Source organism: Manis pentadactyla, chromosome 3 (genome assembly GCF_030020395.1).
Source record: "Manis pentadactyla isolate mManPen7 chromosome 3, mManPen7.hap1, whole genome shotgun sequence".
In the NCBI taxonomy this organism is placed as follows: Eukaryota; Metazoa; Chordata; class Mammalia; order Pholidota; family Manidae; genus Manis; species Manis pentadactyla.
The window spans coordinates 139,499,327-139,516,038 of record NC_080021.1 but is presented as its reverse complement, the minus strand read 5'-3'; the positions used below and the strand labels follow the sequence as shown (position 1 = coordinate 139,516,038).

Below are 16,712 nucleotides of genomic sequence, written 5' to 3'. Positions count from 1 at the left end.
GTAGCTCTGGATGAGACCGAGTCTCCCTTGAGAATGTCTTCAGAAAGGATGGCAGCTTTGGAGTGTCAGGAAGTTAAAAAAAAAAAGGAAGAAGCAATGAAGCTATCAGGCAGACCCTAGGAGTAAGAAAATAACAGTGCTCAGTGATGGGGCCAATATGCCTGTCAAAATGAAACTTGAGTGGACAGAATTGTCAGTGAGGGAAGCTGCCACCGCATGTCCATTGCCAAGGGACTTGAGGAAACAGCCAAGCCTCTCATAATTTAGTAAAATGACAATCAGCCATGGTACTAAAAAGAGATGATTTTTATAAATAGGGTTGCGAGCAGGAATTTTCCAGCTTCTGATTGCTGTTTGGCTATGGTTCCACCCATACAAAAATTCTGTCCTTTGAGTGCCAAATGCAGATGATTTTGCCCAACTCGTTACCACCATATTTTCTGAATCTCTTAAAATAGAACTGGATCATAATTTAGAAAAAAAGACCCAACATGCAAAAATGGATGGGCACATGGGAGGATGCCAGGTTCGTGAAACGCATTTGCCCCGTGAACAGTAAAATCTCTCTTAAACCCCAACATTGTACCAAAGAACAGCTTTTGACATTACACTAAGAATGGAGTCTTTTCCCATAGTATTTTGCTTTTGGGACATGGAAATATTAGATGCCTGTTAGCTCTTTCAGTTGGTGCCTCCAAAAGACAAGTCTGCCTTCCCTCCCGCCCTACCACGCTGCCTGACATTCCTCTCTGTGTGTCTGTCCCTCTGTCACACACACACACACACACACACACACACGCACACACAATCATTCCTTCATCAACAGCACATAGCTAAAACTGGAGGAGAACTATTACATGCAGAATTTGTTCATGCCTTGTGATAATGACCTAAGTAGTTTGGTTGCCTTCTTCAATTCACCATTAACGGCAGGCTGAGGCCTTCGAAATAAGCTATCTCAGTGACTCAGAGCAGCCTCTGAATAGAGAGTGGATCCCTGAATAGAGATTGCAGGCTTCAAGGGCCTTCAGGAGGGAAATGGGAGAGGCTCAGAACCACCACTGCCCTCATGGGCTGGCCCTGTGCCTTATTCATGCTGCTTCTGGCCTTCTCAGATCCTTGTGTGAGAAAATTGAATGCAAGGCCTCCTTTTGGTTTTGAATTCAAATTGCCCAAATATCACATTTTACCAGGGATCTTTGGAGGCAACCCAACTTACACCATCTCATCCAATCCTTCTGGTGACCCTTTGAAGTAATAACATTGTTACCCTCACTCTACAGAAAAGAAAGCCAGAGTTCAGAGAGGTCCAGATCAGAGCTAGGACTTGAACTCAGATCTTTTCATTCAAATCTGGAACTTCTTCCGTTTGAGTACCACCATTGTGAGAATTTGCCTTTTGCCCAGGAGAGCACAAATGTTTAGGGCCAGCTCTCCAGGAGACAGTGCAGGGAAATTTCCATCCCAACTTTGTATCTCCTCCCCTCTGGCTTCTCTTCCTGGTCCTTCCTTCATTCCTTTTCCTTTCTTGGGTCCATATTCCCCCTTTGCAGGTGACCATTCAGTTTCACTCCCTTCCAAGGCTCTTTTATCCCCAGTTGGCACAGACTTGGTGGGTCAGCAGTTCTTTCAGTTGTCTGATACTGGGTTAGGCAACCAGTGATAAATAGGTAAACACAACCCACTTCTGCTGTCAAAGGGAGTGGTGGAGATGGATACATGCCCCAAACCACAAAACAAGTTCAAGTGTGAGAACCACACAGATAGGTGTGCTCTGCTCCATGAGCCCAAAGGAGGGACCCAAATAATGACAGTGTCCATCTCGGCCTCAACTGTGATTTTCTTCTATTTGGAGCTTCAGCGAAACAAAACAGTGGTTGGATTAAGAAAAAAAACAACTGAAAGCGTGCACATGCATAAAACCAACCTAAACAAGACATTGACAGAGCAATTCACTCCACAGGGATGAAGGGGTTTAGTTTGGATGGGGACAAGCCCTGTTTGTGGAGCTTCAGGGAGCTTCGGCTGAGCCTTAGACCCAGGTTCTCAGCCAACTGTTCATTTTGTTATTAAATGGAGAATGTGTGGTTTCCATGACAACAACTCTATTAAAGTTTTATGGCCCCTCTGCGCACTTGCTGGCCCAAATCTGCTCACTTTTTAAAACAGAACTGGTGGTACTTTTAAGGGACACTTCTCAGAAACCCACATACTCAAGTGAGAGTGAAGGAACCCATTCACAGACCCTTTTTCACATGCTATCTCCAGAGTTTGGCATAAGAAACAGCTGCCTTTGGCCTAATGGAAACCACACTATAATTCCCTTGTCCTTGGGTCAGGTCATCATGAAGGAGAGAGCCTCAGGTCCTGCTAAAAGCAGTCAGTGAAGATGCTAGGTTCTGTAAAAGTTGTAGGAGAAGAGACTATGATCTTGCTGCTGCCAATGCCATCTTAATGTTTTCTTTTGTTTTTTAATTTAAAAAAAATATTGATGTGTAGTTGGCATAGTATTATATTAGTTCCAAGTATAACATAGATGGTCAACATTTATATGGTGACAGATGGTCACTGAACTTATTGTGGTGAACACTTTGTAAAGTATATAAAACGTCTTAATGTTTCCTTGTCGCTGATGTGAGGCAGGCCCTGCACGGCCATTGGTGCCCACCTGTGTGGAGAGCAGCCCTGGGCATGGTGAATTGCATATTGCAAACTCATCTTGTGGTGGATGAACCACCTGGGCACCCTCTGGATATGAGGCTTACTCTCCTACTTGTTGGGAAATGGTCCTCAGCCGCCAGCAACGTGTGGGGGCTCAGCAAGCCTCCTGAAGGTCATACTCCCTTCCTGGGGTGGCCCTCATCCAATGACTGATTGATATGAGGCTGCAAAGGCCCAGCCCCCTTGGCCCAACTCAGGCCATCTCTGAATGGTCATCATGTAGGGCCTGATGAGGTTCTGTGAAGACAGCATCACAGCTCAAACTGACCTTCCCCAGTCCTTCCCCTAGGTGTTAATCCCAAGAGTGTGCCACAATAAAGGCCTTGCCTACTAATCTTCACTTCAAAGTCTGCTCCCCAGGAACTTGATCTGGGGCACATGCCAAGGTCTACAGGTTGCCCAGCTCAGGAGTAGCCCCACAGGGGAAGCAGAGTCAAGGCAGGAAGCTACAGAATGACCACCAGGGACCTGGCCGTGCTCTTTGACACCAGACATAGTGTTCAGTGCTGTACTGAGTACCTATCTGACAGGTGGCAGTGCTTTCATTCTGTTCCAGTGTCCAATTTAAGTGAACACGTATGTTCACATTTGCCATCTAACTTAGATAATGACCAGCTGTAGTCTCCCTTAAAAAAGGATTCTCATCAGGAGTAGTTCTCTGGGCTTCCCTCCACCTTAAGTGAAGCATCTGCTCCCTCCCTGAACTCCTTTTTCGTTATCAGTATTTGCTTCTCATAGCCTTTATCACTCATTCCACAAACATCTCTTGAATACCTGCCATGTGCCTGGAGCTGTGCCCAGTGCTGGCAATGCAGAGATGGAAGGCTCAGGCCCTGGGTCAAGGAACTTACTGTCCACACCAGAGACAAAACAACTACACAGACAATTAGAAGGCATGGTGGTTGGCAATATGACAAAGGTAAGCATGAGGTATAGCTAGGAGGGTCATCAACCCAGCCTGGGAGGAAGAGCAGATATGACAGCACTGAGGGGGTCTGGAGACGCTTCACAGAAAGTGATGGCTGAGCCATCTTGGAGGACTTGGGGGTGTTAGCTAAGTGTACCAGTTCCCTATGGCTGCTGTAACAAATTACTACAAACTTGGTGGCTACAAGTTTTTGTACTGCGAACAGACTCAGACAACACAAATTATTTCTCTCACAGTTCTGGTGGTCAGACATCTAAGACCAGTTTTACTAGCTAAAGGCAAGATGTCAGAGCATACTTGGCTCCTGCTGAAGTTCTAGGGTGGAATCCATTTCCTTGCCTTCTCTGGCTTTCAGAAGCCATCCACATTCCCTGGCCCATGGCCCCTTCCTCCCTCATCAAAGCCAACAGCATTGGCACCTTGTCTTCTCTCTGTTTCTATCCTTACCTCTCCTCTCTGTCGATCCTCCTGCCACTCTCTCATCAGGACCCCAGATTGCGATGACATTAGGCCCATTTGGAAGATCCAGGATAATCTCCCCACAACAAGATCCTTAAATTAATCACATCTGCAAAGTCCGTTTTGCAACATAGGGTAATCTGGTCATAGGTTCTGGGGATTAGGACACGGACACCTCCACAAGGACGTTATTCAACCTCCGACACCGGGGACCACACCCAAGTCGGCCCTGTAGGCAGAGGGATGAACATGTGCAGAGGCAGGGGGCATGACAGAGGCAAATATCATAGGGTGGAAGCATAGGTTTCAGGGGAGGCATGGCAAGCGATCAAGTTGGACAGAGACACAAGGGGGCTGGTTCATTCAGGACATTGTGTTTTGTGAATTATAGTTAACTACATACATGACTTATATCCCTATTTGCTGTGGTTCTGTGTGTTTCTGATGCCACCACAGCTCTGGGTCAGTGCCTGGCACAGAACAGGAGCTCAGCACATGTGTGTGGCATCAGCAAATGCCATCTTTGCTCTGCTACAACATTGTGGAGGCAGAGGATTCTGAGCAGAGAACTTCCCATCCGGAAACCTCATGGCCCACCAAAGTGATTCCTTCTTGACACAACCTTCCCTTTGACCTCAGCTTACCCCTCTCTTCCCCTTGCCACAGACGCTGAAGGACGCCAGCGACAATGCGCGCAAGGACTTCCACCGCGAGGCGGAGCTGCTGACCAATCTGCAGCACGAGCACATCGTCAAGTTCTACGGCGTCTGCGTGGAGGGTGACCCACTCATCATGGTCTTCGAGTACATGAAGCACGGGGACCTCAACAAGTTCCTCAGGTACAGTGTGGGGGGGCTGAGGTGGGAGGGGGACTCCAGGGGCCCCAGGGCCTTTCCCTGGAGAGCATGTCCTGGGGAGGACACCAGCCACAGGGGAAGAAAATGAGGCCACAGCATTGCTCTTTCCTCTCAATGAACTAACTCAGCACAATGTAATACCAATGATTCAACTCAACTCCACCTGCATTTCCTGAGCATTGTTAATTGAGTGGACATTTGAGATAGGCCTTAGAGGATCTGTAGGAGTTTGCCACGTGGATAAGAGAAGAAGGTTATTCAGGGTGGAAGAAATAGTAAGGGCTAAGACATCTTTCATGGTGAGAGGTTTGGCCAGGTGAGAGTGGATAGTCAAGCTGCCAGACACTGGAAGGACCAAGGGGGAGGGGAGGGAGGCAGAGAACTGGCAGCAGTCAAGGCTGGAAGCATTTGGGTGAGCATTTGGACTTTATTCTGAGGCCGAAAAGAAGCAGCAGGAGGTTAGAGGACCTAGTGGAAAGAATAGAATCCAAAGAACAAATGCTCTTTGAGGAAAGAGGTAAAACAGCATAGGGCAGGACTGCTGAGGACTCAAGACTGTGGCCTTTGCTGAGCCCCCAGGGTTGTGAGAAAATGGACAGCTTCAACTTGAGGGGTTTTGTGACAAGCAGGATCATTGCAAGAAGGCAAGGCAATGAGGGAGAAAATGTTGATTATAAAAGGGAATCATTGGGTTATTAAATGGGGTTAGTGCCACTGGAATTCACAACATTGGCCTTGTTGGGCTTTAGTTCAATGGTGGCATTTTAGGAAGTCCCCTCCCCCAGGTGATGACTACAGGCGACTGGGAGAGGCCTCAAGACAGAGCAAGTGAGAGATGACTTAAATGAGCCTAACCTGGAAAGAAAGGGAAAGTGGCTTTGAAAAAGTGGGGGTAAGTCACAAAATAAAAGGGATTGTCATGGTGACTCGAGAGGACAGTGTGGTATAGTGATACAAGCAGGATGTGTAACCCTAGGTGGGTATCTTAGCTGTTCTGATGCTAATACTGAGTGAGCAGGGTGGGCATGAGGACTGAATTAGAATAGGTATAGAAAGTGAATGGGAACTTTTCAACATCAGAAGCTTGGATTCTGCTAGTAACGATTTCTATGAGTAAAGCAGCTACCTCAGTAAGAGAAATCATAAGAAGAACTGAGTGTGATGGCAGGAAGCGGTTGGTCACCCTGCGAGGCCTCATATGAGTGTTCTCATCCTGCATCTACCAAGGGAGAGTGAAATGAGTTGATCTAGATACTCCTTGGTGAAGGAAGCCAAGTCAGGCTTTTCTTTGCATTAAGCAGAGGTACAAATGGAAGTTGCACATTTAAGATCATGAATGGAAAGAGCAGGAGGTCCCAGACCAGGGCTGGGAGACCTGGATTCTCCTTCCCATTCTGTATCTGCAGCTGTGTCCCTGGAGTGGGTCTCCAGCCTACTTTGCTCCAGGCCCCTTGACTCTGGGTCTGAGCTATATCTTCTCCACGTCATATGTGGCTGAACATGCTGTTTTCTTTAAAACAGAACTTCCCCTCAGTTTCAAAAGGCTATCTGGGATACCTTGGCAGATAGTATAATTTAAGAGAAACAGGAAAGATGTTAGGGCTGGCGTCAGTTTTCATAACTGTAAATGGGGTATAATAATAGCCACCTCAAGGACTAGTGTCAGGACTGTTGCAATGAGAATCAATAGGTGTTGTCCCCACAACCCTTCTTCTCTACCATGTTTTCCTAACCCTCTGTCCCCTCCACTTCCTATGGGCTCTGAAGGGGGCTTTCTATAGAAATCGGCATCAGTAGCTTCATGCAGCCCCTGGAAGATTCAGAAACTGTGCAGTTCAAGTAATAAGTCTGTGGCTGAGGGAGCAGTGGAAGGGGGGTGTGGTGCTCTGGTTGGGAATATCATCACACAGTTTGTACCTTCTGGACCACTTTCACCATTGCTAGGTGCATGAATACCCGTGCAACTTAGTTCTCTTTTGCAGGTATGGGTCCCCATTCTCTGTCTTGCCTCTGATTACATGGTGGAAGGAATGCCAGGTGAGATTAGGAATTTGCAGCTAAGCCAGAGTCAGTCATCCTAATTCTTATCCAATGTCAGCTAAGTTTTCCTTGTAGGTGATAAGAGAGAAGATAATGGTAATATTTGCATGTTGTCTTGTCAGATACAGGGAAAGTAGGAAGAGAAGCTGTGTTTGGTTGAGGTCTAGTTGCTCATAGGAGAAGTATTTTTCCTGTATCTACATTCCAGGCTGTTTCTCTAATTAAAAATGATGTCTTCCCAAAACCATAGCATAGTAAATCCAAAGGAATTCACCTGGATGAGATTAAATACATCTGTGAGCTCAGCCTGTGCACATGTGCATAAGCACATGTGTGTATATGTGTGTGTGTGTGTTGATTCTTTCCCTTTTGGCTCAGTCAACCTCTCCCAAGATTTCCTTCCTGCTTCCAGAAGGAGCAGGCAGCTGATTCTCCCTGGATATCTCAAATGGGGCACGGAGCTATTGGAAACCTCTGCTGCTTGATTTCAGAATCTGCTGAACTCTGGAACAAGAGGCTTTCCATGCTAAGAATCAATAATGTGTCCGTCCTTCCTTTTTGGAAGGGAACCGAGCCCTTCAACTGCCATGATCTTGTCCCCCCAGTGTTATTGGCACTGCCCTGTAAAGACAGATGTCTACAATTTTTTCCTACCCTTTTTATTCATACAAAAGCCATGTGTTGAGTACCAGCATGGCCAGGTCCTATGCTAGGTTGGCTGGGAAATGAGGAGTAAAACATAGTCCTTACTTGCAAGGAGATTACAGTTTTTCCTCTTAGAACCTGTCCAGAATTCCCTTCCAGTAAGAATAAGATAGATAAGCCTTTTTCAAGCCACAACAGCTAATATTGCTGAGACTTATAAGCATTTTCAAATACTTTAACTTCATTAACTTAAAAAATACTGCCGTCATTCCCATTTTACAATTGAAGAAACTAAGTCACACACAGCTAGTGAATCACAAAGCTGAGATCGAAACCCTTTGCCCCTGGCTGCAAAACCTATAGTTTTAACCACGGCAGTACTTCCTCTTGAGGTGGCTGTTAAACAAATCAGAAGGAATTTAGTGTGCCATGGAACTTTGGAGCCAGAATGGTGTGGCTAAGTGCCACGAGCTGGTGTGTTAGGACAAGATTAAAATTCAGTTTTGACACCCAGAGCCTGGGCCACTGCCCTGCAAGGCTTCTTACTCCAGGGAGACTGTGAGCTGAAGTGAGCCCCAGGGCATGTCCCTGTCTTGCTTCTCAGTGTGACAAGAGCAGGTGAGATGTGCTAGGACTTGCCTTGTCCAAAAAACAGGAAGCTCCTCCCTAGGAATGGTTCAGTCCAGGTATTCAGGGATAGAAGGGACCTAAAGCATAATAGCCCTTTGTATTTTGGACTAATGGGGAAATTACGGACTGGACAGGTTAGAAGGCCTCCCCAGATCCGGCAGGGATGGGAAACTCCCCTCGTCCTTGCTTAGGGCTTGTTCTCTGAGAACACAAAGATAAGACATCTCAGGAAGCATGGTTTGGAAATCAAGGAAAAGGGTAACCACTGTAATCTGGAGCTGTGAGGGGCGGGGGTATGTGCCTGTGGCATGAAATAGCTTGACTGAGTGGGGGCTTGTGGGGGGAGAGGGGGCAAAACGAGCAGGCTGTTCTTGGATAATTCTGGCTCTCCCATTTTCAATACACGGATCTGAAACTGCAGGTGGGGTCACCCCTCTTAATAGTCACTTAAAATCCTCTATAATTAGTTTAAGTGCTTCAAACTATCTTAAAGGAGATTTTGTCCCTTACTTGCCTTTGGGAGGAAGAAGCCCTTTGACAGCCCCCTCACTCCTCTCCACCAAGGAAGGGAAGGAACCAGCTACTCCTTGCCCTGCAGCGCCTCCTCAGGCCATCAGGGGCAGTGACACCAGTCTTGGCCAGGTTCCCAAGTGGGTACTGCCACTTCTGACAGCAGCATCCTAAGACTGCCACTGTCTCTGAAACACATGCCAGTGTTTAGATGCCTTAAGTAGTCATACAGCTGGGAAGAGGCCGGGTCAAACAGATAGAAGAAAAAGAAGATATAAAATACCATACTCCTCCCTGCAATGCATAGCAGAAAGAATAAAACCAGCCCCAGTAAAAGAATAAACATGTCAAGATTCAAAAGAGCACTCCGATGTAGTGGCGGCGAGTGTGTTGAGCTGGAGGTCGGGGACAGGCGGGGAGCTGCAGGTGGTATTTCTCCCAGGCGATGAATGCCTGGGCTGAAGATGCTCTGGGCTTCTGCTGAATCAGGCTGGAGGAAGACGGGACCGCAGAGCAGGTGGAGTGGGCACACCTGAGCTGGCCAGCTCTGGCGTGGGTGGGGGGCCACTGGAGGGGTCGCCCAGGAGCCGGGTACTCTGTGACAGCATGTGGCTGGGAGGGATACGTGGGGTTCCCACTGGTGTCATGACCCATCGCCCTTGGAAAGCCAAATGCTCCCCCTGTACTTTGGTTTTGTTGTATTTTATTTTTGTTTGTGATTTTTCATGTTTTTTGCTTCAGCCACCAGTGCCTGATCCCAGCCTAGCTCTGGAGCCCCTAAAACATAAACCTGTGTTTGTGTTGAGGAGGGCACCATTCAACCCCACATGGCCCTGGGGATTCTAGACTGTCTGGGGAATGAAGCCTGGGTGCTATCCAGGCTTTAGGGGTGCAAGTATGGGTGCAGCATCATTCCCTCTCTTTGTGCCAAATCAGACTGTGCCTTCCAGCTCCAGCTGATGGGGGCAAAGGTCCCCTGGGGGCAAAACGCTGAGGCTCCAGCAGCAACTCCCTGTCCTCCCCAGGGCACACGGGCCTGATGCCGTGCTGATGGCCGAAGGCAACCCACCCGCGGAGCTGACCCAGTCACAGATGCTGCACATTGCCCAGCAGATTGCCGCTGGCATGGTCTACCTGGCGTCCCAGCACTTCGTGCACCGAGACCTGGCCACCCGCAACTGCCTTGTCGGCGAGAACCTCCTGGTGAAAATCGGGGACTTTGGCATGTCCCGGGACGTGTACAGCACTGACTACTACAGGGTGAGTAGCTGCACCCACCTGGAGACCCCAGGGCCTCTTTCCCTGGGAGACCCTCATGTTCGTTTGCTCAGGCTGCCATAGTAAAATATTACAGGCTAAGTGGCTTAAACACAGAGATTTACTGTCTCACAGTTCTGTAGCTAGAAGTCCAAGCTGGCTTGGTTTCGCCTGGGGCTGCTCCCCACAGCTTGTAGATCATGTCTATGGGTCCTTGCATGGACTTTCCTCTGTGCATGCATCCCCGGTGTCTCTCTGTGTGACTAAATTCTCTCTTCTTCTAAGGACACCACTAGGATTGGATGAGGGCCCATCCTAATGGCCTCATTTTAACTTAGTTGCCTCTTTTAAGGCCCTATCTCCAAATACAGTGATAGTCTGAGATATAGGGGTTAAGGCTTCACATATAAATTTCGAGGGAACACAATTCATCCTAAAACACCCATCCAGCTCTTTCCATGACTCTCCAGAGTGGCATGTGACATCTCTAAGACAGAAGTGCTCAGTGTGACAGTTCTGCCCAGGGAACCTGAGGGCTCAGAGGAATTCCTGGTCAGCACAAGATCAAAGGATTTTTGCATTTGGATATATTTGTGAAATTATGCCTGGAGCCTGTGTTTGAGGTGTGACCTAAGATGAATTCATTCACATAAATCATAGTACACTGGACCTTAGAAGTTCACACACAGAACCATCTTGGTTGAAAGTGGATTGGCTGGTGGCATCTTGGTGAGATGTGAGAAGCTCTGTCCTGTCTGCTCCCGAACAGTCCCATGCAGCCTGCCTGGGCTTCCACCACTAGAAGCACCAAGGGCTTGAGTCACAGACAAGAATTCAAGCCTGCTGATTACCTGCACACTACTCCCTTGGCAAGGCAGGTTTGGTTACTGAGATCCTGGAACTTGGATACAAGAGGAAAGGGCTGTTTCTGGAAATGTGAAGTCATATTGACAGTGAAGGTCTTGGATGGTGTCCTAAAACCAAAGGTTTGCTTTTCTTGTCATTTTGCTCGATTTTTCAAGGGGAGAGGAAGAAAGTAGGAAGGAAGAGGAGTAAATGCATTATATGTGTATAGCCTGAGAGGATAAAATATAGAACTTGACTAACTTTCACAGTAAGGTAGGGCTGGTGAAGAGAACGCCTCTCCCCACCTTTGCTCTTCCCTTTATGGCTTATTTTGGAGGAGAAGCCTCCTCTGTTTCCTGCACCCCTCCCTGCAGCTCCACTTACCTCCAATGTCTCTGCCCTCCAGCTGAGCCAACTTTGCTGCAATTAGTCTAAGAAAATAAATCCATTGCCTTTCTGCATATTCTATTGATTGTTTTGTGGGGTTTCTTCTTCTGTCACCTCAATAAGCACTGTCTACATTTTGTATGGTAGGAAGGAGTGGAAACCAAATTGCACAAGATTCTCGTGGGTGTATTTATAAGAAATGTGGGCATGGTCTTAACTTCAAGTGTTTAAAATAGAGCTTCAAAGCACCTGTCCTGAGTCTAGCAGTGGCTAGTCTGCTCTAGATATCTAAAATCTGAGGGGAGATTTTACCACCACTGGGTGTATATCCCTGTTCCTTCTGCCCCATTGGCGGGAGTTGGGGGTGTGGCATCTTCTTGGCTCAGGAGACAAACACATAGGTGCCACATAAGGGAAAGCTTTGATGGTCTTGATGGGGATCCAAGGGAGAAACATGTGGCCCAAACCACAGCTTTATCATTAGCAGTTAGTTAACAAAGATCCCAGAGCGCTTGCACAAAGTCAGCGTTCAATAAATGTTTGCAACTTATCGTGACCCAAACTGAAGAATTATGCCTCATTCCTAAAGAAAGGACTGAACTAAGTGGAACCCTATTGCTCTTTTACAATCTCTAGAAAAATAAATTAGAGTTTGAGAAAGACTGAAAAGCTTAATAAGAAGATAAATCACCCAATTCAAAAATAGGCAATAGATATCTTAAGCAAAGGTGTCTCCAAAGAAAACAGACAAATGGCAAATAAGCACATGAAAAGATGCTCAATATCATTAATCATTAGGGAAATGTAAATCAAATCCATAATGAGATACTTGCTGGGATGGCTGTAATAAAAAGACAGAAAATAACAAGTGTTAATGGGAATTTGGAGAAATTGGAACCCTCATAAACTGTTGGTGGGATTATAAAATGGTGCAGCTGCTGTGGAAAACTGTTTGGCAGGTCCTCAAAAAGTTTAATACAGAGTCCTGTAACCTAGCAATTCCACTCCTAGGTATGTACCTAAGAGAATTGAAATCACGTGTTTGCACAAATACTTGTGCACACATGTCCATAGTAGCATGGTTCATAATAGTCAAAAAGTGGAAACAAGTTAAGTGTCCATCAATGGATAGTGAATGGATGAACAAAATGTGGAGTATGTTCTCCTGACATTTTGGGTTTCTCACTTGCCAGCCCCTTAAGTAAGTTTTGCTTCCTTTATTCTCTATCCTCTCCTAAAGCCTGCGGCACTCCGCAAGGTGAGGCGCTGCTGTAGCTGATGCAGGCTGTCATCACAATGTGAAGAATCCCTTCTGCCACAGTAACGGGGAAGGATTTTTGTGTTAGCCAAGGCTGTATTATGTGGAAGCATGGTGAAGCGCCTGGAGTCTGCTGGACCGAGGAGTATCCTGTCCCTTGTCTTTAAGCAAGAACCAAGCCCACTGGCAACCTGAGCCTTCTGCTCCTGGTGGCTTCTGAGCAGCCTTGTGGGGTGGCCATGGCTTGTGCAATCCATGGCAGGAGGGGCGGGTGGCAGCTGTTCCTCCATCATAGGGGAGCTGGCAGCACCAGGAAACGGCGGCCTCAAAAGGCTTCCACCGGGTGCAGCTGAGCTAATTATATCTTCCCAGTGAAGGGAGAAATCGGAACACTACATTTGCATTGAAACCAGCCTGATATGGCGGGTCCAAAATTACTCTAGCATTTATGTTCTCTGAATTGTTTTAATTAGCAGCTCTGCAGTACCAGCCTTTTATTTAGTTTTTAATTCCTTCCCTCCACTGGCAAAGTCTGACATTTAGGAAACATCTGAGCTAGATTTTTGTCACATTCTGCCTGTCGGAGACCTAGGCTTTCACCCTACTTGGTCATTACTGTGCCACAGTGGATCCACTGAAATTTTTCTGATGTATTCTCTGGTGATTTTCACTGTTTGGTACTTGAAATGAATGTAATCTGTTGGTGAATAGAGAGCCCTAAACATCTGAAATCTTAGCTTTTCAGTCTTGTTGGGGCTTTAGTTTTATGTTGGGGTGGTAAGAAATCCAAGCCTTTAATTCATCTTCCACTTAAGAAGAAAAGAAGAGCAGAATAGGCATGTTGATTGATGGTGGGCATTCAAAAAGGCAGATGAGTACACATCAGCTGAACACGGCCAGGATCCTAAGTGTCGAAATGATACCAGCACAAATCCAAGAAATCATCTTTAGGTGCTCAACACCAGTGCATTAACTGCAGTGGAAAAGAAGATGGTTGTTCTAAATTCTGCTGATATAACAAGTAGCAGCAAGACCTGATTTGAACTTCAGTACCTTTTTTCCTCACCCTGCCTGCCCTGGAGTAACAGGGATGATGCATTGGAAAATAAAGTCCTGAACCACAGAGGAGAGAAGGCTTAGATAATTTAAGAACTGGAACTGGACAAGCATGTGAGAAGTGATATCTTATTTCTTAAATTAAATATTAAATCAACAGTTAATTTCATATCTCAGTCTTTGATAGATGATAGATTAAGATAAATAGATATAGATAGATAAATAGATAGATAGATAGATAGACAGATGATAGATAATAGATAGACAGCCAGGAAGACAGATCAGTCTTGACTCATTCCACAAGTGGTTTTAATGGGTTGCTGTATAAACCGCCGATGCTACTCCCTCCTGAGGAGCAGCGCCGAGTCTCCCTGGTGAATGCCTGCTGATTATTAAGAGGCAGTTACAGTTTCATCTCCCTCCTGACTTCCTCCAAACAAAGAAATTGTTCACAACTCTGTGATCCCTCAATAATTAATATAAACAAGCATTTTGGGATAAAGCATATTGCATCATGGAAATTTGTTCATATATATGTCTTCTCATTAATCTGAGAGCAGGGAGAAGACATATCTTAGACATTCTTTGTATCTGCATGGACTGGCACAATCTCAGCACATACTAGGTGATCAATAAATGATTGTCACAGGAAACTTACCAGGAAAAGCCTTTATGAGTGTGACTTTTTAGCCCGTTAGGGGAATTTTAAAAAAATTCACATCTGCAGATTGGTCAGGATCTGAGGCTGGAAACCTCAAGACTTCAGGAAGTAAAGCTAGGAATATTGGCACATCCTTACCTCACACAATTTTTTTTAGCAGAGAGCTCAGAGCTAAAACTTATTTGCATTTATACAAGAGTAGAAAAATGTCTCTGGTATACTCTGCCTAGAATCCTTGAAACCATCCAGTGTTCATTTTACGAGGTAACATGACCCCTTTCTGAAAGGGAAATGTCCTCTATGTCATCAGCTCTTTTGCATGTTTAATACATAACACCTACACAGTTAGTCTTAACTTTCCCATTTATTACCTTTCTGTTTGGGTTATAGGCCTTTCAATTACAAACCTTGCTGTTTGGGTTCTGTTGATTAAAGTGGCCCCGGAAACATGGGGTTGTTTATTTTATGAAATCATCTTCAATTTCTGTCTCCTAGAACACTCAGAGACAATTCAGAGGAGGCTGTCTGCTGGCGAGAAATCAGAACATTGAGTTCAGACTAATTCTATATTAAACTAGATTTGCATAAATTGTTTCAAGATTCTAAATTGGCTTAATTTGTATTCAAGCCTTCCTAAGAGGCTTTTACATGTGCTTTGGAGTTGGAACAGGGTGGGTGAGCATCCATTCATTCAGTTATTCACACACATTAATGAAGCAGCTACTATGTGCTAGATGCTGTACTAGATACTACAGGCATCCAGATAAAAAAGACACATGGTCTACGACTTGGAAGAGCTCTTAGTCATGTGATAATGTGACAAATGCTGAAATAGACATATGTACTAGGAACCCTAAAGAGGAAGCCACCAGCCTACCTTGGGAAATTAGAGCAGGGTTTGCAGAGATATGACATTGAATTGGTGTGAGATATGAACCCCAAACTGTTCTTTTGGCAAGAAGGCTCTGGGCCAGGAGGGGAGGGAGGCATTCTTCGTCTAGGAGGTAGCAATGAAAGGAGAAGGTAGCGTGAACGTCACTCTGTATGCCAGGGAATAGGGATTCCTTTGCTTGCATCTGAGGCTAACAAAGTAGGCTTATTCAGGCTATTACCAGCACACTATTTGTCATGCCACAGGCTTTGGTCCTGGTCATTTTGGCAGTAGGAAGTCGCTGAGAGTTTTCATACCAGTAAGTACCATGTCAGATTGTGTTTTGTCAGCTTGTGAAAACAAATGTTTTCACAGTTCCCCAAATTCCCACTGCTGTACATATTTAATTGGTCTAGAGAAGCATCTCTCAAATGAGGTCCATGAGCTGTCAGTGGGTATTTGCCAGTAAACAAGGTCCATGATTATTAACGTAAGCAATCCATGATCCTTTCTGCAGAGCTCCTTAGCACCTTTAACTTATCACTGTGCCTTGTGACCTTTTAAGGAGGGCTGTGGGAAGTGGCTGAAGCCAGCATAGAAGAGCTGGCCTGGAGATCCTTTGTCCAGATCCCTGGTCCCATCCGTTTTCCCAACTAGTGAAGACTGTTAGTAGGGGATGGGGTAAATCTCCTTTGTTTTTTCTGTCTTCTGAGTCCTTTATTCCTGAAATCCTGGGCATAGAAGAGCTACATGCAGAAATTAGGTAGGTGCTTTGGGAATAAAAGTGGGCCTTAGCTCATTGGCTTAGATGGGCCAGCAGGATTTTGATTCCTCGGAGTGCTAAGAGGTATCTTCAACAGGGACTTTCTTTCCCTTCTCTCCCATTTTTGAAGCCATCAGCCTTTAGATTTCTCATGCCTGTAGCATTCTATATTTTTGCATCACTCAGACCAGAGCTCCTTAAAAAAGGAAGCTGGCAACAAAGAGTTAGCTGGGGTATACAGGAAAGAGCATCAGACTGAAGTCCTAAAGGCAAAGGTTCAAATCTGAGTTCTCTTTTCTAACCTCCTGTTCTTACCAGTTAAGAGTGCATTAGCCAAAGTAGCATTAATATACAACCAGTGGTGGTCTAAGCAGATAGGGAGGTGTTTTACTTACATGAAAAAAAGTTCCCAGCTGGGCAGTTTCTGATTGGTTCACAGTCTTTCCAATGTCAGAGCTATGTATTAGCACTTGAAAATTCTTCAGTCTTTTCCTCATGGCTACAAGATGGCTGCAGCAACTCCAAACACATCAAAACTGTGGAAAGGTGACAGGGTAGCTGCAGGCAGCAGATAGTTTCTCCCTGCACATATTCTTCTTGTTAGGAAGCAATTATTTCCCAGAACATCCCCTCTGCAGATTCCTCCTTGCACTTCACTGGCTATGGATGAGTTAAAGGTTGATTCACTTGCAGAGATCAATGACTTGTTACAAAAGACCTAGACAAACTGGATTTTTACTACAGGGAAAAAGGAAACAATAGCCAATGGCTTTGGGAAGCACAAATAAAATTAATCCTCACTTTATGCACCCTCACAGCCTCT

The 16,712-nt window shown here is 45.7% G+C and overlaps 1 protein-coding gene across 1 annotated transcript in view; it reads left to right on the top strand.

Moving 5' to 3' along the window:
* The window catches only part of NTRK2 (neurotrophic receptor tyrosine kinase 2), a 307,599-nt gene that overhangs the window by 240,309 nt on the left and 50,578 nt on the right, over window positions 1–16,712 (top strand). Inside the window, exons 18-19 of the mRNA XM_036923242.2 lie at window positions 4,775–4,947; window positions 9,816–10,050. Of these exons, the coding sequence (XP_036779137.1) occupies window positions 4,775–4,947; window positions 9,816–10,050 (408 nt within the window). The remainder of the gene's footprint in view (window positions 1–4,774; window positions 4,948–9,815; window positions 10,051–16,712) is intronic.